The sequence below is a fragment of the Notolepis coatsorum genome (genome assembly GCF_963971535.1).
Source record: "Notolepis coatsorum genome assembly, chromosome: 7".
Taxonomy (NCBI): domain Eukaryota; kingdom Metazoa; phylum Chordata; class Actinopteri; order Aulopiformes; family Paralepididae; genus Notolepis; species Notolepis coatsorum.
The window spans coordinates 129,948,292-129,972,926 of NC_140171.1; the positions used below are offsets into that span (position 1 = coordinate 129,948,292).

The 24,635-nt window shown below is 41.5% G+C and overlaps 1 protein-coding gene across 1 annotated transcript in view; it reads left to right on the plus strand.

Moving 5' to 3' along the window:
* Positions 1–24,635, plus strand: part of ndc80 (NDC80 kinetochore complex component) — a 48,186-nt gene that overhangs the window by 18,439 nt on the left and 5,112 nt on the right. Inside the window, exons 7-15 of the mRNA XM_084318582.1 lie at positions 336–428; positions 739–832; positions 965–1,065; positions 1,452–1,596; positions 3,609–3,814; positions 4,675–4,827; positions 4,991–5,080; positions 17,587–17,679; positions 18,110–18,240. Coding sequence (XP_084174708.1) covers positions 336–428; positions 739–832; positions 965–1,065; positions 1,452–1,596; positions 3,609–3,814; positions 4,675–4,827; positions 4,991–5,080; positions 17,587–17,679; positions 18,110–18,240 — 1,106 coding nt within the window. The remainder of the gene's footprint in view (positions 1–335; positions 429–738; positions 833–964; positions 1,066–1,451; positions 1,597–3,608; positions 3,815–4,674; positions 4,828–4,990; positions 5,081–17,586; positions 17,680–18,109; positions 18,241–24,635) is intronic.

The window sequence follows — 24,635 nt, forward strand, 5'->3', positions numbered from 1 at the left end:
ATCCCTAATCAAAACTCAAGAAATCTTGGGTTTTGGCACTCGACGCATGGCGAGATAACCCGACTTATCTCGGGTATGGCTCAGAATGAGTTAAAAGGTAGTAAAGTCTTAAATTTCATTTGCACAGGTATTACATATTGTTTTTGTATTCAAGTCGTTTTTTCTGAGGCTACTGGGAGATTGGTGTAGTACAGTAGGATCATGAAATTGGTATTAAACCTTTCTCTAAGTGGTATTAAATAGTATGATAACATAGGCCGTCAGCAACACGGCACTAAAGATACTAGAGATGGAATGATTTAATGCTGTGTGTCTTTGACTCTTTGTGTCAAAAGATTTACTACAGTATGAGTGAGCAGAAGGACACACTGCTGACTGACTTCTCTGAAGACAACATGGATATCGAGGAGGGAGCAGAGTACAAAAAGGTAGTCACTGGCTTTATTTGGCAATACTGTACATGCATGTATACTAAACTATATGACTTATACTACTGGTCTATATGACTTGTACTACTTAACTATATGACTTATACTACTGGTCTATATGACTTGTACTACTTAATTATATGACTTATACTACTGGTCTATATGACCTATACTACTAGTCTATATGACTTATACTACTGGTCTATATGACCTATACTGCTTGTCTATGACTTATACAACTTGTCTTCACTTTTCCCTGTTTTCCGTTCCTCTTTCCATCTTTCTTGTCTTTTTTATTACATTCCCACAGCTCTTTCTAGATTACTCGGCAGAGACATACGCCAAGTTCATGCAGGGAGCAGACACATTTGAAGATGATGATGAGATGTATTTAGCTAAATTAAGTAAGCACTGAAAATATACATTTCTATCTTGCCTTTCAACCACATTTGTATAGGTTGGAGCTTCCAATTTGATATCGCCACCAATACTTGGTCCGTGATGCAATATATTATATGTATTTTGTGTGTCCATAGAAAAGCTGTACAATCTGGATGAGACCACGTTGGCCTCGATGGAAGAGAAGTACCGCATACTCAGAGTGGAGGTGGACCAACTGGAGACGGAGAGCAAAACGGTCAGTAGCATTTTAAATTAAACGGATAGACCTTATGTTCAGTATTTGCATCAGTATGAAACCGTCAACCCTGAATGTGTGTTCCAAATACCATATTGAGAAGGTGATCTCTCTCTATATATATATATATATATATATATATAGCCAAATATATAGTTGCTGCTGTCAAGTGACTTATCTCAAACTCTGCCCTCTTTCCTTGATCCTCCAATCAACTGTTGTGTCGGAGGAAAACAACTGTTGTGATTAGTATCAAGGAAAGAGGGCTGAGTTTAAGATCGGTCAATTCTCACATTTGTGTGTCTTTATTTATTGAAAATAAGTTTGTAAAATGGTGTACTGGTATTTTAAATGGAAGTTAGTAATTGTGCTGGTGTTCTCCCCAGGACCGCCTGATGTCCAAAAGGAAGGAGAAGGTCAAGCACCAGTCAGGCCTCCAGGTGCTCCAGACTTACCATGACGAACTGGACTGCTTCATAGCCAACCTGGTCAGCAAGGATTCAGCGCTGACAGAGGAGCTGGAAGCTTCTGGTAAAGAGGGCTCGAAAACATGTATCTATGTACTAGGGCTGTCTTAAATACTTCAAAGCTTCGTTTGATGGGCATGGGATTCGAATATGAAAAAAATCGATTATAAAAAAATATATATATATGTTTTTATTTTAAAATGTATTTTGTTTGCAAAATCAACTCTGCCTCTCTTGTTAATTACAACAAGCAATGCTGTTTGTTATTTAATATGAGGTCGGACTCTGCACTGACAGATTTGTGAGCCTCAAATGACTGCTTACAATATTTCATGAAAGCAAAGTGTTTCGTTTGTCTAAGATTTAAAAAGGTTTAAACTTTACACCACTGACGAAGTTTAACAAAGTGCTGTACAAGTCTTGCAACATTAAAAAAAAAAAAAAAATGATTACATAAAAAAAAAAAAGAAAAAAAAAAATGATTACAGGTACATTAAAAAAAAATGTGAAGCTTCGAATTAAAATCGAATCTCTGCTTCGAATTCCAAAAAAATAATCGAAGGTCAGCCCTACTATGTACAGACGGGTGACGAGGAAAAAACAACACAAAGCTTCTTAGTAAGGTGTTGCACCTTGAGCTGCCAGAACAGCTTCAATGTGTCTTAGGGCGCGTTCACACCTACTCTGTTTGGTCCACTTAAAGGGACCATGGTCCACTTAAAGTGGACCAAACAGAGTAGGTGTGAACGCGCCCTTAGATTCTGCCAGTCTCTCTACTTGGATGGATGGAACAACATTCTTCCAAAAGATGGAGTCCTATAGAGGGTTCTACAGTACTACAATTTCTGCGGCATATGTTCCTAAAAATAAATTATGCTACCTAGAACATATAATATATTTCATTTACCGGTATATAGCACACTTTAAACTCTGTGAGATCTCAATGTGCTTCACAGCAGAAGGAGAATAAAATAAAAGGTTTAAAACATGAAAACATTCAAATGAATAAAATAAAAACATAAGAATAAAAATGGTTTAAAACATTAAAAAGAAACGAAACATAGCAGATAAAAAAAAAACAGGCCCTAGTGGAAGGCAGAGTAAAATAAATGGGTTTTTTAAGGCTGGCCTTGAAGGCAGCAAGGGAGTCTGAAGCCTTGATGTATCCTGGCAGCTGATTCCACAGGCGTGGCCCCAGTGTGGAAAAAGCACGGTGCCCCATGGTTGACAGCCTAGTGAGTGGGATGGCGAGGAGGTTTTGGCTGCCAGACCTGAGTGACCTGGATGCAAGTTGAGGGGAAAGGAGGTCCTGGAGGTAGGTCGGGCCGGAGTGGTTTATGGCCTTGTAGACCAGCAGGTGAACCTTGAAGCTGATCCGCTGGTTTATTGGCAGCCAGTGAAGGGAATGGACGACTGGGGTGATGTGTTTTCCGGGTTTTGGTTAGGACACTGTTCTGGACGACGTACATTATGCAACTTCAGATTCAAAGTTACAATTGGTATTTTCCATAAACTTCAGTTAAAGGACCAGTATTGTAGTCCTGTTCAACATAAGGGCCCCTTAACTCTCTACATCAAACTTACCACCACTACAAACATAATTTAGGTTCAACTTCAGGTAGAAAAGAGAAGGTTTTTGAGCAAGCAGCCATTTTGTAAACACATTTTTCACATCCACACACCAGTCAAGGATGTGCATTGCAATGAGCTTTTTCGTTTGACATCACACAAAGACTGAAGCCCAAACAACTTGTTTAAAGGCACAGTTTCTGAATACAGGCTGGTTGTGAAATCTGACTGGCTTGTCTTATTTCACAGTTTGAGTTAGTAAGCCCATCAGAGACCCAAATTAGTTTCACAATATGGGACCTTTAATGTGTCTAAATTTCTTTCCTGTGTTCAGAAATTGTTCAATGCAGCTTCTCAGAAAAATATTGATTGATATATATCCTATTGGTAGTGGGTCACCTTCAAAGACACTCGTGGAAAACTTAGCATGAGAGTAAGATACTGTAACAAATGGGTATCCCTTCTATAGGGCATAAGGGTGATTTGTGCCTCCCTTCCTCTCTGCAGGCCTCCAGATGGAGTCTCTAAAACAGGAGCAGAGCCGACTGCAGCACCTCCACCAGAACCAGAAGTTCACTCCTGCCGACATTGAGAGGATCAACAGGGAGAAGATGGAACTCCAGCAGACCATCTCCCGCCTCACCAAGAACAAGGAGGAGTCGGAGCAGTATTTGTGGAACGAAGAAATCGCCCTGGCCAAAGTCAAGGAGAAGGTATGTTTTGGTGGATGGATGGGTTGGATTGGCAGGTGGATAGATGGGACAGAGGGTAGCCCCTTTCGTGACTGCGATGCAAGCCAGGGGCTCGAATACGCAGTCACTTATGGCTCCGTAGTAGCCAGGTTAATTTGCACCGCCAAGCACTGCTTAAAAGTGGTGGGTCCAAAATATATCAGATATACATTTCAGGTACCCAGCGTTCCATTAGGGTTTCACACACACACGGTGGGGTTTGAAAGCTCGGCGTTGCTAATAAACATTTTAAATTATTTTTATAAACTGGTCAACACTGCTCAAAACGTCTGTATTTCCGTATTTGGCTGCCTGGTGCGCCTGCACTGTGATCACAGTGCATGTGCATCATGCACCCAACGTCGGAAATAATGCAGTGTTGACCAGTTTATAAAAATGATTTAAAATGTTTATTAGCAACGCCGAGCTTTCAAACCTCGGCACGTGTGTGAAACCCTAATGGAACGCTGGGTACCTTGAAATTTATATCTGATATATTTTGGACCCACCGCTAGCTTTTAAGCAGTGCTTGGTGGTGCAAATTAACCTGGCTACTACGGAGCCATAAGTGACTGCGTATTCGAGCCCCTGGCTTGCATCACAGTCACGAAAGGGGCTAGGACAGAGGGATATAGAGACAACAAGAGAGTTGGCCAAACATAGGAGGATCCTAGAGCATAGATAAACTGTTCCCATTTGTTTTATACAATTCTGATACCTTTCCTGCAGTTACCTCTTCTCTCTCTTCCTTCTCTACCAATTTATTTCTCTTCCCTCCTTTTTTCTGCCCATCTCCCCTTCTTTATCCCTCCTTCGCTCCCTCTCTCCTCTTCCTCCTCTAGATGGAGCTGAAGCTCGGGGAGTATCATAAACTGGCCAGGAAGCTGAAGCTGATCCCGAGGTCTGCAGAGAACGCCTGTGGCCACGACTTTGAGGTCAAGACGACCCCTGATTTTGAACTCAGCCCCATGGTCCAGTACAAAACACAGATACAGGTACATGGAGAGAATGTTCTCGGGCGATGTTGGCAGTGTTTTTGCTGTAGTGACCCACTGCTGAATGATTATAGGGGAGGCATTGATTTCCATTACAGTGCTTTTGACTGTATGTTGATGGAAATGGCTTCAGTCTTGTGTCTAATTGTGTTGGTATGTTAAGATGCCTCTGAGAAAGCTGATCAGTAGCGTGGAGGAGGAGAGCACTCGACTGGCCAACTATAAACTCACTCTGGAGGAGTCCCGTGAACAGGTAACATGTTCGCTCATGAGTTCTCACCCTCTTTCTTTTTTATTTAAAGCCTCTGAGAACTGGCCTAATTGTAAAATGTATATCAAACTTAAAGCCTCTGACAACTGGCCTAAACATTTTCAAATGTATATTTATCATATCAAACTTACGCTGGCGGTGTAAAGGGTGTCAACAGTAAACGCCTGGAGAGATCTCGATGCCACGGTCTCGTTGACCTCACGGGTCCCTTTTTGTCAGGTCCTGGACTCAGCGGCAGGCCTGCCTTGAGTGGTCCACGGGGCTGGGACCTCCTCCGCGCCCCGCTGCTAAGGCTTTGGAACCCCAACCCCACGTGGTGTGGGAGCGGTAACACGAGCTTATCCTTTCTACTCACCTTGTGCGTTTTTTGGGTGCTGTCCCCTTTTTCGCACAGCTGGGGTCCTGTCCCCACCCCTCACTAGAAAGGTCTCTTGAAGGAGAGGTCTATTCAGTATGGATATAATGAAACATAAGTGCAATTCTAGGTCCGATACACAAGCCGGGTTGTATGAAGTGAGGTGAGAGATTAAATAAATACACACCAACTGTGCCCAACAACTACCATCAACTACTAGGCCTACTCCATGATAATCTCCCCTCCCACATGGCACTCAACATAACTTCAGTCAGGAGGTAATGGTTCTATTTTATCTATATATATGAGATTAATGGGAGGATCCTCGAATTGTAATTTTTTTCCCCCAGCTTTAGGAATGACATGCATCATTTAGCTATAATCTGGATGCTGGGGGAGGTTCTGCTTTCCAATGCAAGAGTATCCTCCTGCGGGCAATCAGTGAGGCAAAGGACACACACAACATTGTATTGTTTTTTGGTCAAGATCACATCCTCCTCAGGGATCCCAAAGATAGCAATTTGGGGGCAGGGCAATATAGTCATCTCCAGTACCTCAGAGATGGTATCAAAAAAGAACTTTCAGCATGTCATCAGTTTAGAGCAGGACCAGAAGGTTGGCCTGGGTGATAAAACGATAACTATAATTATGGTGATATATTTTAATTATCGATCGATAATAAAAAATAAAATCTAAATATTTATATATATTTAATTTTTTTAACTGCAACAGGGCAGTTTTAAAACCAGAGACAGTAGACAGACTTGTCTTTCTTGCCTGCAACTTAAAGTAATAGCTTTACTTGTCCAAATGACAATACTGACCAAATTGAGATTTATTTTTCTCTTGTCCATTTATTTTGTTTGCTTTCTAATTTAAAATACTGTTTGAAACCGTCTGTACACAGTATGCTATGTGTGCTAGCAGAGCTAGTCTCCAGTCGCGAGTCACGGTGCACATGTGCGATGGTTTGTCCACCCAAAAAGTGCCAAAAGATGGAAAAGAAACTAGCAGAGCCAGAACTATTCAACTCCCCTGGAGCCACAGCCAGCAGAGAAGCCTGTTTACTTTCGTTTTCAAACCAGCTGCAGCCTGAGAACTAGAGTGTGAGGGGCTGTAACACTAAAGATGGCGGCAACGACAAAGAATTGCTGCAAAATAAACTACATCTGTTTAAAAAGAAAATATATATTTTATACTTATAACAATATCGATAATTATCGATATCGAGTGATATGATAACATTATCATATTGTTATCGTGGTATAACTTTTGGTCATATCGCCCAGCCCTAATGTGGGTTAAATCCCCTGGTGACTGTGCACATCTGTTACAGTTTAGCCAATCTGGCTTTACTATAATGGACTCTGTGAAGGACCTTGAACTGGATGAGGCCAAGTCTAGCACAAGAGGAAGAGGTATTAACTCCCTCTAGTGTGTCCCCCCACCATCATCCGAAAAGGTGACTCACAATTCAGTCTCCCAACTCGTCCTAATCCTGTTTATGGCCATGTCTTTTCTAGCAATGGTATCAGAGATATGAAACATGGCCCCTATCCATACTAGCAGAGTGTCAAACACTCCACGCCTGATGGAGGGGGCAACTTTGGAAACGTAGGGGAATGGGTCCTCACAAAATGCAGAATCTGGAAATATCTAAACCGGTCAGAGTGAGGTAAATTATGTGTCACATAGGGCACCAAATTCTGCAAATTTACCATCTATGTATAAGTCACATAAAGTGATTAGTCTCTCTTTTTTCCATGTAGCGAACCCAGAATCCAGTGTAGCAGGTAAGAAAAGATATTTACAAATGGGTGCTGACATAGAGAGCCTAGTCCACCCGTATGTCGCTCTCATCTGGGCCCATATCTTCAATGTGGAAATTGGGTTCTTACTATATTTCGTCTGTGACCATGGCATTTCACTGCAAGCTAAAGCTTGAAGGGAAGATGTCGGACAAGAACTGGCCTCAAGTTGACCCCAGCTGCTGTCCGGTTCACTTGTCCATAGGACAATTTTGTGAAGATTGGCTGCCCAGTAATAAAACATGAAATTTGGTAAGCCCAGTCCTCCCTGTTTCCTATCCCTTTGCAGCAAGGATAATTTAATTCTTGGTTTTTGCCCTCTCAGATAAATGAGGAGATCATCTTATCCAGGTCAAGAAAAACTGCTTTGGGGAGAAATAAGGGGAGACTTTGGAATAAATATAAATATCTGGGTAATATATTCATTTTAATGGAATGTACTCTGCCAGCTAAGGACAGGGGAAAGCCATTTCACCTCTGTAAATTAGCCTTTACCTTTGTTGTTAATGTTTTGTTTTCGAAGGGAGCAAAGAGATTGGGTGATGTTAATGCCCAGGTACTTAAAACCAGTATCCGCTACATAGAAAGATGGAAGGCAATGGGAAATATTCCGGGCAAGATCCCTAATTGGGAAGCATTCACTTTTCTGGATCTTGCCATTGGATCTTATATGTAGATAGTCTGCATAAAGAGATACTTTATGTTCGCTACCCCCCCCCCCCCCTGATGCCAGAGAACAAGGATTCAGCCCTAAGAGCTATGGACAGGGGTTCAATGGCAGCTGCAAAAATCAATGGTGACAGTGGGCACCCTTGGCGTGTCCCACGTGTGAGTGGAAAGAACTTGAACTGAAGCCATTAGTTGTGACACATGCCTGGCGGACTGTTTTAATGTAAAGAACAAATAGTCTCACTCCACTCTATCGTAGGCTTTTTCCGCGTCCAAGGAAACTACTACCGGTACCTCAGGGATAATTTGATAGCTTGGTGGACCAATAATGCTTAACAATCTATGAATATTTGTGAAGGAATGGCTGTTCTTTATAAAGCCTGTCTGGTCTTCAGATATTACTGTGGGGAGAACAAACTAGTCTAAATGCCAGCATTTTAGCTAATATTTTATTGTCCAAGACACAGTTCAATAAGAGGAGCAGTTTATGCTGTCTTTATCCTTCTTGAGGAGTAATAAAGAGATGGAGGCCTGCGTGAGAGTAGGTGGTAGAGTCCCCTTCTGTAATGAGTCATCAAACATCTCTAATAATAAAGGGGCCAATTGATTCGAAAATTTCTTAAATAATTCTACAGGGTAGCCATCTGGGCCTGGAGATTTCCCGCTTTGCATCTTTTTAATAGCTGCTGTAACCTCACTTAGTTGTAGCAATTGACCTAAGTCCTGACAAATCTTCTGGAGAAATTTTGGGAGTAACTTGGCTTGAAAATAAATCTGACATTACAGAGGTGCCTCAGATGTGTAGAGTTGAGAATAGAATGACCCAAATGGATCATTAATTTGTTTAGGATCCGTTGTTAGTGAATCTGAACTATCGCAAATCTGTGGTATTAGTTGTGAGGCTGATCTGCTCTTCAGCTGCTGGGCCAGAAGTCGACCCGCCTTGTCCCCACTCTCATATAGGGCACCCCTTGTTCTAAGCAAAAGTCGTTCTGCCTCTTTGGTGGATAAAAGATTATGTTCTGTCTGAAGGCCGAGCCGGTCCCTATAAAGTTCCGGAGTAGGAGCCACGGCATAGCGGCGATCGAGATCTGTAATCGGAGTCTCTAATTGTTGTAGCCTTTTGAGACGTTGTTTGTTAGCATGAGCGGTGTATGAAATAATTGTGCCCCTCACATTTGCCTTTAGTGTCTCCCATAATAATGAGGGTGAGGTTTCGTCGTTTTTGTTTGTCTCCAGAAATGGGTCAATAGCTTGAGATACCACATTACAAAATTCAGCAGATGCTAGTAAAGTGAGTCTAGTCTCTCCAGACATGGGCCTCTTTGGGTTTAGATTTGAAAATAAGTTCAAAAGTTACTGGGGCATGGTCTGAGATAGTTATAGCAGAATAACTATCTGAGGACGGACTGTAATAAGGCCTTATCAAAGAAAAATTATCTATGCATGTGTAGGAGTGATGTACATGAGAGAAAAAAGATAATTGCTTATCTGTAGGCTATAGAAATCGCCACGGGTCAATGTAGCTATTATTATTCATAAAAGTGGACCATGTTTGAGACATCTTTGAGGGCACAGCAGTCCTGGTACTCGATCTATCATGGAGGGGGTCCATTACACAATTGATATCTCCTCCCAATATTAAGTGGTGTGTATTCAAGTCGGGAAGTGAAGACGGAAGGTTCTTTATAAAGTTAACATCATCCCAGTTAGGTGCATACACACTCGAAAGGACCACTGGGGTCTGATACAGTGAGCCAGTTATTATTATATAGCGACTAGGGATGTTGGATATTGGCTTTTTTACTGATATCCGATATTGTCTAACTCTTAATTTCCGATACCGATATCAACCGATACCGATATATGCAGGGTCCCCCCCCCCCCCCAAAAAACGGAATAATTTCAGGTAATTAATATTGCATATCTTGTCGTGGAATTAACACAACATTATGCATACTTTTGACAATAAATAAAATAAGAATTTGTTCTTACTTGCTTGGGTAAATAAGGTTAAATAAATGTTCAAAATAATTTGAATACCGATAATTTCCGATATTACATTTTAATGCCAATATCGGACATCCCTAATAGCGACCATTGGGGTCTGAAATAGTCTTAGGCAAGAAAGTACAGTTCACTCCCACTATCAGTATGGCTGTCCCTCGTGTTTTAATTTCAAATTTAGAGTGGGAAATCTGACCAATCCATGGTCTAGACTAGAGTCTCATTTGGTCAATGGTACGTAAATGCGTCTCTTGGAGAAATATAATATCGTCTTTAAATTTTTTTTAATGTGGGAGAAGACCCTAGCCCTTTTAACCGGCCCATTTATTCCCCCCACATTCCATGAAAATAATCTTGACTGTTCCCCAGTCCCATCGAAACCTATGTTAGTCATTGTCTGTTGCTAGTGGGGCAGACAGAATATATAATAGTAGTTGCAGAGTGTATAATAGTATCCCAACTAGAGAAGGGTACCAACCCAAACAGCCGTGCATCGGACCTAGAAGAGCGCATGCTAAAATATCAATCATAGTAAAAAGACAGTGTATAAGAGTAACAGGGTACCATAAAACAAACACAAACCCCCCCCCGCACATCAAGTGTTCCATCCCTGAATGATCAAGTCAAGAGATTTATTTGTCACGGCATACAAGTATACAATGAAATGCGGGTGGTCTTGCCCGCAACAATGTGCAATAACCTATAATACAGGGTTCGTACGGGTGCTGGAAATCCTTGAAAATGCTTGTATTTCAATGTGGTGTTTTCAAGGTTTGAAAAGTGCTTGAATTGTGTATAAAGTGCTGGAAAGTTATTGAAATTGTAATTGCACTGTATACTTTAATAATAAATCGCTATCTGACTGAATAGTTTGGTTTTTAGATAAATAAATAAAATAAGTCTGAGAGAGCCTAATTGCTTTTGCCTTTCACACAAAATGAAGAGTCCTCTCTCGCCACTCGCATGATTTGGCTTGGCTTGACTTGAACCGTGTGCCATCTGATGGAACAGCGTGTGGGGCAGATGATCAAATTATCATTTTGAGTATATTTAATTTACTAAAGCCGCATAAGATGCTGGTAAAGCTTGAAAATGCACCTTGAAAATGCTTGAAAAGTGCTTGAATTTTGCTTTGGAAAATGTGTAAGAACCCTGTATAATAGAATCAACATTGTGCAAAAACAAGTAGCATTGTGCAATAAACAAGTAACATGTTAGGGCATATCGGTATATGTACAGAAGTTATTTACAGAGCATGGAGGACATACTGGGTCCTTTGTACATGCTAATTTGTACATGCTAATTTATACAGTCTCCGATTATACTATCCTATTTTTTTAAAATGACCCTTCTTGGTGGCCATAAGTGTGGGCGTGTGCAGCATGAGTGTGTGTGTCTGCTCATGTTAAAGTGGCTGCTAGTGTGTGGGCGTGTACAGTGAGTGTGCTTGTGTGTGGAGAGTTCAGTGTTCAGGGCTCTGATGGCCTGGGGGAAGAAGCTGAGCCGAAGTCTCTCTGTCCTAGTAGCTGGGGTTCGCATGCGTCTGCCTGACCTGAGCAGCATGAACAGGCTGTTGTTGGGGTGGTGTGGGTCTTTCATTATTCTGCAGGCTCTGGATTTGCACCTCTTGTTGTATAGAACCTGCAGGGGTGGTAGTGCAATACCTGTGGTATGCTCTGCTGAGCGCACCACTCTCTGTAGGGCCTTCTTGTCCATGATGGAAACAACTGTGCTGACTCCAGCAGGAGCCTTTCCATTCAATGATACTTACGGCTATAACCATAGCTAACAAAAACAAACAAAGAGCTCAGCAGGGTTATATGTAAATATTAGGCACCTAGAATACAGTGCAACCTGAGTCTAAATAAAGGATAATTTTATCTAATGTTTAACCTACGGCTTTATGGCCCTAGGGTCTAAATGTAAATTAAATGTAGTAAATTTTCAGATATAGAAAATAAATGGTTATTGACCGACATCAGACCTTATATGTAGTGGGCACACCCATTACAATGAGTGTTCAGGCTCTGGAATATCCCCCCTCCCATTGTAAACATCATTAAACATGGCATACAGTGCAACTTAACCTTAAGGTCCCCCTATAGGTGGACCCTGCTTTTCTTTATCATAAATCGATCAATAGAGACTGTATTAGATCCCCAATTATCATATCATAAATGATTGACTGAGCTAGAGCCCCGGGAGTCGGGGGTGGTAATGTGTACTTTTGCGTACTTTGGGGCACGCCTCACATCGGCATTTAACTCGAGAACCGCTGAACGGATTTTGTCACCTGAAAGGGCAATCGACGGGCAACAAATAGGGCTTTAATTCTATCTATATATTGTATTAAAAGAAATGCACACCCGAGCCACTAGAGGTCGGCAAAGAATCGTCCACATGTGGGCCTTTTTTTTTGTAGCCAAGAGTAAAGACCATAACCCTATCAAAAACAGTAGTCAAAGTGTATATTTTCATTTTTACCGATGTTTTATCGGAAATACAAATTTATCGGAAAATGCTAATTATCGTAAAAACCGCAAGAAATGACTAAATCCAGATTCAACCCTGCCATTGGAAAGAGGAGCATTTCCCCTATCCATAGATGTATGATTTGGCCATAATAAGGTCAAGGTCAAATATGAATTTATAATTAAAGTCGATTATCATTAATTACTGTATCTACAAATCCTTCTGTTTAATCATCTTCCCGTGGTTCATTTGCGTAGATTTTTTGTACACATGATCTCAATAAGGTGGTGAATGAGCTCCGTGAGCATTTTCTCGTGCCCCGTATCCATTTTTGATCATCAAAATCATAAATCATAATTTATTTATTCATTACAATTTACTCAGCCTAGTAACAGACACAATATTTCTGACACTGGAAATACATACCCCCAGGTCCCTAGATGTTCCTAGATACCAAGAACATGCAAATTGACCTTGCAGAAGTGGAGCAATCTTCCATTTACTTAGGCATGTACCTTTAGGCGAAAACGGTCTACAGATAAACAGGTTAAATCTAGTGCTTAACCTACAACTTTATGGTCATAGGGTATAAGTGTAGATTAAACGTGGTCAATTTTCAAAAATAGGAGATAAAAGCACAACAGCTACAGAGAGTAATGCTGAGAACACAGTGCAACTTAAATCTAGTGTTTAACCCACGACCCCCATGGCCATGTGATATAAATGTAAATTAACATGGTCAATTTTCAGATATAGGGAATAAGTGGTATATTGACCTCAATCGCACCATATGTGTACACTGTCCTCCATGTGCACCCCAACCACCAAATACGACCCAACACCGTCCACAAGGGGAGGTGGGCCTCCCCAGACCCCACTCCCACCAACAGCGCCAAACCATGCCCAATGACCAGAACACAGAGCACAGCGCCACCTAAATCTAGTGTTTAACCTACGACTTTATGGCCATAGGGTATGAGTGCAAATTTAACGTGGTGCATTTTCAGATCTAGAAAGCATAATTTTAGTACAATATTTTTATTGGGTTTTACAGTACACATTTCATTGTCGTCAGTTATTCTTAATTCCTTTTCTCCACAAGATTATACGTATACCCACATACCCCCTCCCCCCTCCCCTTTTCTCTCTCTTAGCATATTTGATTTTGTTTTTGCTGTTCTCATACAGAAATAGTACGTACATTCATTGGTACCTCCATTAGAATAGCTCGTACACAAATATAAATAATTGAAAAGAAGAAAAGAAAATGTAAATAAAAATAAATAAAAAATAAAAATAAATGACATCTTTACAACACCTTCACTGACATGCCTCCGGTCTCTCCCGGGGTCCGGGTCACGGCTGACCGCGGGAGAGAGCGGGGGGACTCATCCTATAGCAGCCCTCCTATATCTTCCCTTCTCAGATATTCATTAAATGGTTTCCATATATCCTCGTAAATCTCTATATTGTTCCTGAGGATATATGTTATTCTCTCCATAGACATGCATTGTGCCATGTTTTTAATCCAAGCACCGATTGTGGGTGAGTCTATTTTCTTCCAATTGAAAGCTATTGTTCTTTTTGCCTGTAGTATAGCAAAATCAATAAATTAAAATTGTTTGGTTCTCAGGTTCAGATTTATTGGATATAAATGTAACTATCATTTTGGAGTCTAGTGGGATATTCACTGACAGGATATCTTTGATTTTATTCACCACCTCCCCCCAGAACTTCTTGATTTTGTCACATTCCCAAATACAATGTATAAAAGTTCCCCGATCCTTGGTACATTTAAAGCACCTATCTGGTGTGTTGCTGTTGTATTTATTCAGTTTGACAGGGGTTATATAAGTCCGCATCAGCCATTTGTATTGAAGTAGTTTTAAGCTAGTGTTGGCTGTTTGTGTCTGAGCCTCCTCGCATGCTCTGTTCCAGTCCTCATTTGAGATCTCCTCTCCCAAGTCCAGCCTCCATGACTCCAATCTAGATAATGACGTCTCGTCTGAACCAGATACAATCCAGTTATAGAACATTGATAACGGGCCTTTGCTATTGCAGTTCTTGATGATAATTTTTTCTAAAGATGAAAGTGTAGGAATTGCCAGTGATTGGTTTTGCAGAGAGGAAATGAAACTTCTCAGTTGCAAGTATTTAAAAAAATGCTTCCTTGGGATGCTGTATTTTATTGATAGTTCCTCAAAAGGCATCAAGGCCCCATCTTTGTAAAGGTCAGATATTTTACTTATTCCTTCTTTTGTCCATAGTTTGAATCCGGCATCCAGTTTGCCTGGTTTAAATGAGACGTTTCCCCAGATTGGGCTGAATTGCGACATGGAGTTGTTTATTTTCATAAATGTCTTTACCTCATACCATACATTAATCATGTTGAGCACTATGGGGTGTGTAGTTGTTTTCTTAAATATTTTGGCTCAGCTGAATACATGTATAAATGTAGTGGTAGTTGCATTGGGTATGCTTCCACTCCCATCCATGATGGTGGATCTTCCTTAGAAAAATAAAACATTACAGTTCTCAATTGTGCAGCCAGGTAATACCAATGAAGGTTAGGACAGGTCAACCCCCCTGCATCGAATGGAAGATACAACAGAGATAGGCGGACTCTAGGACATTTCTTGCGCCATATAAATTGAGATGAGAGACGCAATCTTTCCGAACATTCTTACCGGTGGTGCCAGAGGGATATTTTGAAATAAGTATAGGAACTTTGGTAGTATGGACATCTTTAGTATGTTTATCCTCCATCACAGAGATGGGCAAGAACATCCATCTCTCTATGGATTTGAATACAGAGTCTATCATAGGTTCATAGTTTATTGATGCTATATTTTCTATTTGGGGTATTATTTTGATGCCCAGATAAGTGAAGCTGTTCGAGAGCTTGAAAGGGAATTCTTGTTGGTCAGCGGTTTTTCTCTCGTTGTCATTAAGCAGCATAAGTGATGATTTTGAGGCGTTTAGTTTATATCCGGAGATACTACCGAACTGATCAATTATATCAAGCAGTGCGGGTATCGATGTATCTAGGTTTTTTAGGAACAAAATGACATTGTCCGCAAAAAGGGCTATTCTGTGATCGTTATTACCGATTTCAATCCCATGTAGTTGTCTGTTAGCCCTGATTGCTATTGCTAACGGTTCGATCGCTAAAATGAACAAAAGCGGTGATAAAGGCGAGCCTTGAGGGCAACCCCTGGTGATATTAAAGGGTTTAGATGTCACTTCGTTTGTTAGTACCTCAGCTACAGAGTTTAGGTGTAGTAATTTGATCCAGTTACAAAAGTAATTTCCAAATCCAAATCGATCAATAACATCAAAAAGATAAGCCCATTCCACCCTATCGAAGGCCTTCTCCGCATCGAGCGAGAGAAGACCTGTGTCCCTCTCTCCTTTTTGGTTGTATAGGATGTTGAAGACCCGTCTGACATTGTGAAATCCCTGTCTCCCTTTTATGAATCCATTTTGATCATCTCTCACTATCTCTGGGAGCACGTTCTCTATTCTTTTGGCCAAGATTTTACTAAGGATTTTGGTGTCGTTGTTTATCAAACTTATAGGACGGAGGTTCTCTCATTTAGTATTGGTTTTGCCTGGTTTTGGGAGCAGGATAATCGGGGCCTCTTTCATTGATGCGGGTAGGTAACCATTTTCAAAGGATTCTAGGTACATTTCAAAAAGGGGGGTCACTAATTTATCTTTAAAGTGTTTATATAAGTCAATTGAGAGGCCGTCTGGTCCTGCTGTTTTTCCAGGTTTTAATGCTCCTATGGCCTCTGATATCTCTTATGTTTAATTGTTCGTCCAGGTTTTTCTTCAGAGATTTTGGGGATGTTAAGGTTATCAAGAAATTTAGTTTGTGTATCTTCACTAATGTTATATTCTGAGCTATATAGTTTTTCATAAAAAAATAAATAGCATAATTGACCGACATACCATTATGTGTAGCTACTAGCGGGCACAACAGTTACCAGAGAGTACTCGGGCGCTAGATTAGCCCCCCCTGCAATCATTACATCACAACAACATTATAGCCAGCTTTAGGCGTTGTGTCTTTAATTTTGTATATGTAGAACTAACTAATAATTAGCCTGAATATATATATAGTCGACTCACCCCATGGAAACAAATCAAAAGCAGTCCCATCATTAATTCAATCTAGTCCCCGTTTCTGCCTCTTCAGGTGTGTTGAACTGACTTTCTTTGCCGAGATAAGTAATTATGAGGCGGGCTGGATGACTAATTCCAAAACAGACCCTCCACCTCTCGGAGCCGACGTCTCACCTCGTTAAACGCTGCACACGCCCGTGCTATCTTGGCTGTGTTGTCTGGAAAAACGGATGTCGTACGGGATCTTCCTCATCTCTTGCTTTCTTTAGGATGTCGGTACAGTCTGAAAAGTAATGTCCAACACGGGTTCCTTCTCCATTTTGAAAGCCTCCTTAAGCAGCCTGGAGACTGCTACAGTCGTGAGGGGGGAGCCTGTATGTTCAGGAACGCCGACAATCCTTATGTTGTTGCGACGAGACCTAGATTAGAGATCTTCACATTTATTTTCTGTTTGTCACTTCTTTGCTAAGATATTCAACTTTCATCTTCAAAATGGCAACGTCGTCAGTGCATGCGGGTAGCGCGTCCTACACTCCTGCCACTGACTTTTATCATCGTTACCCAGAGCAGACCGCAGCTCCTCTTTTTTTCAGCAATTAACCGTTGTGAGAATGACTAACCTGAGGGCCGCGACATCAGTCTTTAGAGTTACCCGAGTGTGGGTAGGAGACTCATGTGAGAGCGGGGTCGCGCCACATTGAGTTATTTTCTGCTGTGACTGAGATGTACTGTGTTTTGGAGGCATTTTGAAGCCCAAACTAAAACTATTTAGTTGACTGGTGTATTATATTCATTACTAATAGAAAAGTTTTTTTGAAACGTATATAATTCTGCCGGAGCTCTTAGATCTGCGTGTTACTCCATAGTTTGTTAAGCCGGAAGTCGAAATCACAATTCACCTTTTTATAATCACAATGAAAACCAGCCATGTCTTTCATTGGGTATAAAATATATACATTAGTACTGAGTAATGGTGCTAATCAGATCTATGTATAATGTCTTTTTTTTTTGTAGAATTCTTTAATAAAAAATTCTTTCACTATTTTTAGGTCAACTCCAACATATCGGACAAATCCAACGAAGTGAAGCAGATAAGGGAGCAGATCCGCAGAATGGATGAGACGCTGGAACATGACATGCAGGTACAATATGTGTTGTGCAGCTAGTGACATCACTATGGTTAAGTCATCAAACGCTGACAAACTTATATGGAAATATGCTGCGATGAAGGTCGTAAATTATGTAATCAAAGCGCTAGATGAGAAGCAATGTTGTAGCTTTATTCATTGATCTGTCTAACACATTTGATACTGTTGCCTATGTTATTGGGGGGGGGGGGGGGGGGGGGGCAGTATAGTAGCGGGTTCTGACTACATAAGTTCTAACTAGTTTGAACTAATTCTGACAGCCCTACTATGCTGTATGTGTCTTGTGTAATTAGTGTCGTCTAACTCTTTAAGCTGCTGTCTTGGCCAGGTCTCCCTTACAAAAGAGATCCTTGCTCTCAATGGGATTTTTACCAGGTGAAATAAAATAGAAATACAACTTGTTGTGTTATCTGGATGAATGTAGGAGCTGGAGCGTGAGGAGCAGAAGTGGGCAGTGGAGGTGGAATCAATGGAGAACCACTGGAAGCTTCTGGAGAAGAATGTTACCCTGGGTTACGAAGAGGCTGTGGAGCAACTGAAGGCAGCGCAGCAACAGTGAGTGGTTTGTGTGTTTGGTGTTTTCTCCTTCACCCCTTCACCTTTTCTGCCTTCAAGTAACGATGAGAACAGTTACAACTGAGTAATCATGAGTGGCATAGTATGGAAATGTCTGAACGTCATCTAACCCTCTGAGAACCGGCTGACATTACTGTCCTTCAGAGGCTGTAGCATGCTAATCTAATATACCGGTACACGCACACACTGATATATTGGTGATAAGCCAATATCAGCGGACAGATATATCTGTTGGGCTCTAGTCTGGTCACTCATCCTCCCGGTTTGCCTGTCTGAGTGATCAGGAATGTAAACACATCCCCCTTTGCTCTTGAAGTTATGGGAGGTGATTGGGGTCAAAGCGTAATAATTGCTTTAATTAAAATTAGGGATGTCTGATATTATCGGCCGATATTGGCATTAAAATGTATCGGAAATTATCGGTATCTGTTACGAAGGATCAGATTAAACCGAATATATATATTTATTACTTGATATATATTGTATAGTATTTGTATATCGTCTGATATCCCTTGTGTATTCTTTGTACATATACACGGAATATCCCTTTTACCTAGTACAGACCATGGTATTTCGTTCTCCTATTGGACAGCGATCCCCTAGGCGCCACGGCCATACCCCCAATGTCTAGTTCAAAGTCACCGCCAAAGACATGCCTGGACATGACCGGCTCTGCGCAAGAATACGAGACAGAAATGAGGCTGGTACTAGATTGTTCACCTAACGTATAAATACGGCGCAGGTGAATACAGAAGTATGTTACCCAATAAGTTGAAGCCTCACACCACGATACAACGTGCTGTGAAGTGGGCCCGTTTTGCCCCAAAATAGAGCCTTGAGACCGCGTGCGAATTGATAGCAGAAGTGTCAAGAGTTTAACGCTGTACCGTCGAGTTCGACCTATTCTATTATTCAGTAATAGTCTATTTATGTATAGTGTATCGTGCGGCTACCGTTCTACAGTGACCAGCATTACCAACGCTTCCTCGTACCTAGCTAGTGTGCTTATCCAGGCTGGGCGGCTTAACCTGGTGCCGTCATCCGAGGAGCCCTAGACGAGGACCGTGTGGATATGTACACTGGATAACCTACCCGACGACTACAGAGCCCTTTTCGGCTGGATTATATTTGCTTTGGTCCTGTATCTGATGGAGCGGAGAATCGTCTACACCCACAACTGTGTGGGATTTACCCTGTGAGGAGCATCGTCGAGCCCGCCTCTAGGACGCCTGAGGCTGGCTAGCTTTCCTCCATGCTGCACTGCATACCGGAGAATAGCTGTTGTTCGTCTGCGGATCAAGAGATTATTGCACTGTCTCCTGTACCTGGAGTCTCCTTATTCCTCGTTGACCCAGACTTTCGTTACCGACAAATCCTCTCCCCTGCTGGCCTACAACCGGAGGGACCCTACTAGTATCTCCCGCTGCCCTACTAGTGTACCATAGATATAATTCCTATGATACAGGTGGTATTCATTATCTCCTGCGTAATATTCTAATGGACTTACGCTCTTGACCTATTCATGCACATTCTTCGCCTTACAAGCGCGACTCTAATTCTCAAGTAATGTAAGATAATCTTCGTGCTGCTAATAAATATTATTCTAACAAAATATTTGTTGTGGAACCGTGTCATTGTGGAGGTGTTCATCTCATATAATGTAATGTTAATTACCTGAAATTATTCCGTTTTGGGGGGGGGGTGGGAGACCCTGCATGTATCGGTTGATATCGGTATCGGAAATTAAGAGTTGGACAATATCGGTATCGGTAAAAAAGCCAATATCGAACATCTCTACTTAAAATATATCCTACATAATATACACAAGGTGTACGCTCACTCTCTCACTCTCTTTAACTGTAATATACACACAAGGACACATGCTCACTCTTTCACTGTAATTATGTTGACTCTACAGCCTGAAATCACAACCTTAAAATTAACCCTATGAGTTTGACATGAACATGACTCTCTATCCAATCCTGGTGAATTGTCTGAACTGCCCTAATGGAGGCCTGGTTCTAAACTGTCCTAAAGGAGGCCTGGTTCTAAACTTCCCTAATTGAGGCCTGGTTCTAAACTGCCTTTATGGAGGCCTGGTTCTAAACTGCCCTTATGGAGGCCTGGTTTTAAACTGTCCTAATCAGGGCTGTACAGTGCAACGAGGTCGTCTCATATTGCTCTTAAATATAGCCTGTGCGAATTGAAAATAATATTTGGGGGCACGCTTGCGAGTACTGATTCAAACCTTTTATTCGCATTTCACTCCTAAATTAAGCGCGAAATGCTTTCCTCTCCCTCTCGCCTCTCCTCTCGCAGAAAGAAAGTCAGTCACACACACTCGTCCAAATTACGTCATATACACGCACGCAAGCACACACACCTAGCCAGAGACCGAGGGGTGGCTCGGTGTGGCGAAAAAGAAAGCTAGGACTCTGTCGAATTAATTCCAAAAAAGGGTTCTACATCAGTGATATGGACCTGGTTCGGCTACACGTGAACAGACGTGAGTCAAAGCACCATTCTGTGCAAACTTTGTAAAGCTAAAGTCGGGGCAACGGGAGGAAAGATTAAGAAGGCACCCAAAAGAATATGCCGAAAGCATTAAGTTGTGCGGTAGCCCTACTACCTCGAGTGTTTTAAAACCACAGCCAAAACAGACTACGCTAACTACATTTGCCAGCAGCAGCATCCCTTATGTGTGGGTTGTCTCATTCATAACAATGGACGCGGTCGGTCGCCTGGCAAAAATCGCCCGCCGTGTGCCGCTCACTTTATGACAAAAAGAGCAAGCGATGGGGGGAGATCACAGATGCGGTAACGTTTCAGTAAACGATAAATATTACAGTCTCAGTTATATTTGCCCTACAATAAATAGTTACAATATATAATATTAATCTAATATATAATCTAAAAAAAACAATGCTAAATATATGCAATAATATATAATCTAATAATCCAATCATCTAAATCTAATATATAATATAAAAATGCTAAATGCATGGGTCTTTTGTCTTTAATGTTAGCTTGCAAACTCAAATACTGTCTTGGTAAGCCTCATAAAGAATTGTTTGGGAAAAACATTGTGACGTGTATCGCCGAAAGGTCAGAAAATATCGTGATATCATATTTAGGCCATATCGCCCAACTCGTGTGTTTTGCTTCAATAAACCACAGGAAAATACATCTGTAATCAGAAGAAATCGACGGAAATGTGGTATCTTTCCTTAGATCGTGATGTTTATTCCATAAACATAGATAGATGGAACAGTTTGAAAGTCTTTGAAAGAAACTAAATTGATTATTCTAATGCTGCCCAAATCAAACGCTGCTATGGTTCAAAATGCACTCTGCGATGACCTTGGCCTTATCTCTCTCACGGGGCCTGTCTGTGGCTGCCTCCACTGCTCCTCTCTAAAGGCCCTGTCGCTATTAATATAAAGCCTGAGTGGAACCGATTAGATGTCATCTACAGATATTTACATTATATACACATAATGAAAAACAAGTGCTATCTTTCACCTGGGTAGCCTGTAAGTATTCATCAACTATTCATTTGGGAAGAAGTGCCTGTTAAACTATTCCATGGTAAATCATTGTTTATTTAATTATTAATATTATTAATCTATATTAATCATTGGTTGTTTGTTGAATTCAACACCAGGCAAGTAGGTTACAAAATTTTACCAAATAGCCTATGTAGCTATTGCAGTAGGGCGGGCCATACTTTTTTTTTTTTGGAAAATCAATCGAGTGGGGTGTCTAAAATATGTGTTTTTTTGTGGGGAATTCAAATATGGGATTATTTTTCTAATCGGATAACTCCTACCTACATTGTTTTGGATTTCAAAATGGCCGATTTGACCATTTTTCACCCCTTGGCCATACATGTATGCCAACATGAATCTGAAGGAAATCCTAACATGCAAGGTGTCTAAATGATGTGTTTCTTAATGGGGAATTCAAATATGAGTTCATTTTTGGGATAGGATAACTCTAACCTACATCATTTTGGATTTCAAAATGGCCGATTTTACCATTTTTCACCCCTTGGCCATACATGGATACCAACATGAATCTGAAGGAAATCCTAACATGCAAGGTGTCTAAATGATGTGTTTCTTAATGGGGAATTCAAATATGAGGTCATTTTTGGGATAGGATAAATATAACCTGCATAATTTTGGATTTCAAAATGGCTGATTTTACCATTTGAACCCATTGGTATTGTATTACAAAATTGCAAAGATAAAAAATATATGGGAAATCATTTATAATGACAAAGCCATCAAATTTATTAACAAGTGAACTGTATATAACTGGATACAACTCCAAAGATCAATAATAATAATACTAACAATAATAAATTGTATTTGTAATGCACACAAACACCTAAGTGCTAAATCTCGATCTCCTGACTTCTTGAACTTTGCCAGGTTCCAATATCTTGATTGGACTCATTCTTGGATGACAATATCTCCTACTGTACTGCTTTAGCCACCAACCTACAAACACAAACTTAAAGTCAACGTCAGCCATAAATAGGTGAGCTCTTTCCAGAACTTCTCAGCAGAAACCTCTGTAACCATTTTAACAAACGTCTCAATGTATTGAGAAAATCCATGGGGCTCCATCAATCCTCTATCTTCTTAAAACATTGGAAAGGCAGGGGATGGAAAAGAAGGCAGAGAAAAGGAGAAGGGGCAAAGAAGAAAGCTTTGCAGCAGCAGACAAGGTTGCCAGGAAGGATGTTGAGAGCTTCCTTACAGTCCCTGAAGTTGAGCTCATTCCTGAAACTGACCCTGCAGCTTCAGCAAAGCTACGGAAAAATTATGATGAGATTCCAAACATCGCCCTTGCTAGTGTAAGGTATGGCATAGGTCTATGGCCAACTGCAGCTATAGCAACTGCAGCTCTGATTGATGCAGGACTCATCTTAGAAGATGACACAAGTAAAGTGATTGATAAGAACAAGGTTAAGAGAGCACAAGAAAAGTTGATGCAAGAGCTGGGGGAAGAGTTTGAGGAGAAGTGCAGGGAGGAGGGGGGGATCTCCTGTATCCTCTTTGATGGGCGGATTGACATGACCAATGTGATGATGGAAGCTGAGGGCAGTGACCAATCTTTTCCTGCAAAGATCAAGGAAGAACACTATAGTGTTGCTAGTGAGCCTGGCAGCAACTATCTGTTCCACTTTACACCAGAGAAAGCAACTAAAGAGGAGTCCCATGCAGAGAAGATTGCTAAGGTCCTGTTTGCCTGGCTGAAAGAGAGAGGTTCTGAAAAGACCTTGTGGGCCATTGGAGGAGACTCGACCAATGTCAACACTGGAGTGAAGGCAGGTGTAATGCTGGAGCTGCACCTGGGGAGAAAGCTGGTCTGGTTGGTGTGCAACCTGCACACTGGTGAACTTCCACTGCGCCGTCTCATTGTTGAAGTTGATGGGGCTACTCTGTCAGACAACAAATTGTCTGGGCCAATAGGACAGCTCCTTGATTCTGTTACAGACTTGGAGATCAATCCTAACTTCACCAGGATCTTTCTTGGCCCTCCGCTGATCAAGCTGCCTGAGAAGATCATTCAAGATCTCTCAACTGATCAACACTATGGCTATAAGCTGGTCTGTGCAATCAGGGATGGAGTGCTTTCTGCAAGGCTGGCTCTGCTGGAGATTGGACCGGTAAACCACAGCCGCTGGCTCACCACAGCAAACAGACTCCTCAGGCTCTGGGTGTCAAAGCATCAACTTAAAAGAAAGAACCTGAATAATCTACAATGCATTGTGGAATTCATCATTGGAGTGTATTATCCATGTTGGTTCAACATGAAGGTCAAGCACTCCTGGATCGAAGGGCCTAGGCACATCCTGTTTCAGCTGGACTGCCTCAAGTCTCAGAGGAAGGAGGTGCTGGATGTTGTGATGCCAACTGTGAGAAGATCTGCTTGGTATGCCCACAGTGAAGCCATCCTCCAAACACTGCTGTGCTCTGAGGATCAAAAAGAGAGAATTGAGGGGGTGGAGAGAATCCTGGCCATCAGGGGAGAGGGGGATCCAGACACTCAGCTGGGAGACTCCTGTGTCAGGATCAGAAGAACACCTCACATCAATAGTGACGCTTCCAGCATTGGTGGCTTAATCAGCTGGTCAGAAGATATGTCAGAGCCACCTCTCACCTGCTCCCTAAGCACTTCCGAGGTGAAGAACTTAATCAACACCCCCATGGAGGTTCTCGACTGGCCTTGCCACACACAAAGCATCGAGAGGGTTGTTAAAATGGTGACTGAGGCCTCTGCTAAGTACTTTTCACAATAAAAAAGGGATGGAGGGATCAGGGCTCAGGAGACCAGCAGGAGGCTGATGTCCAAGAATGAAT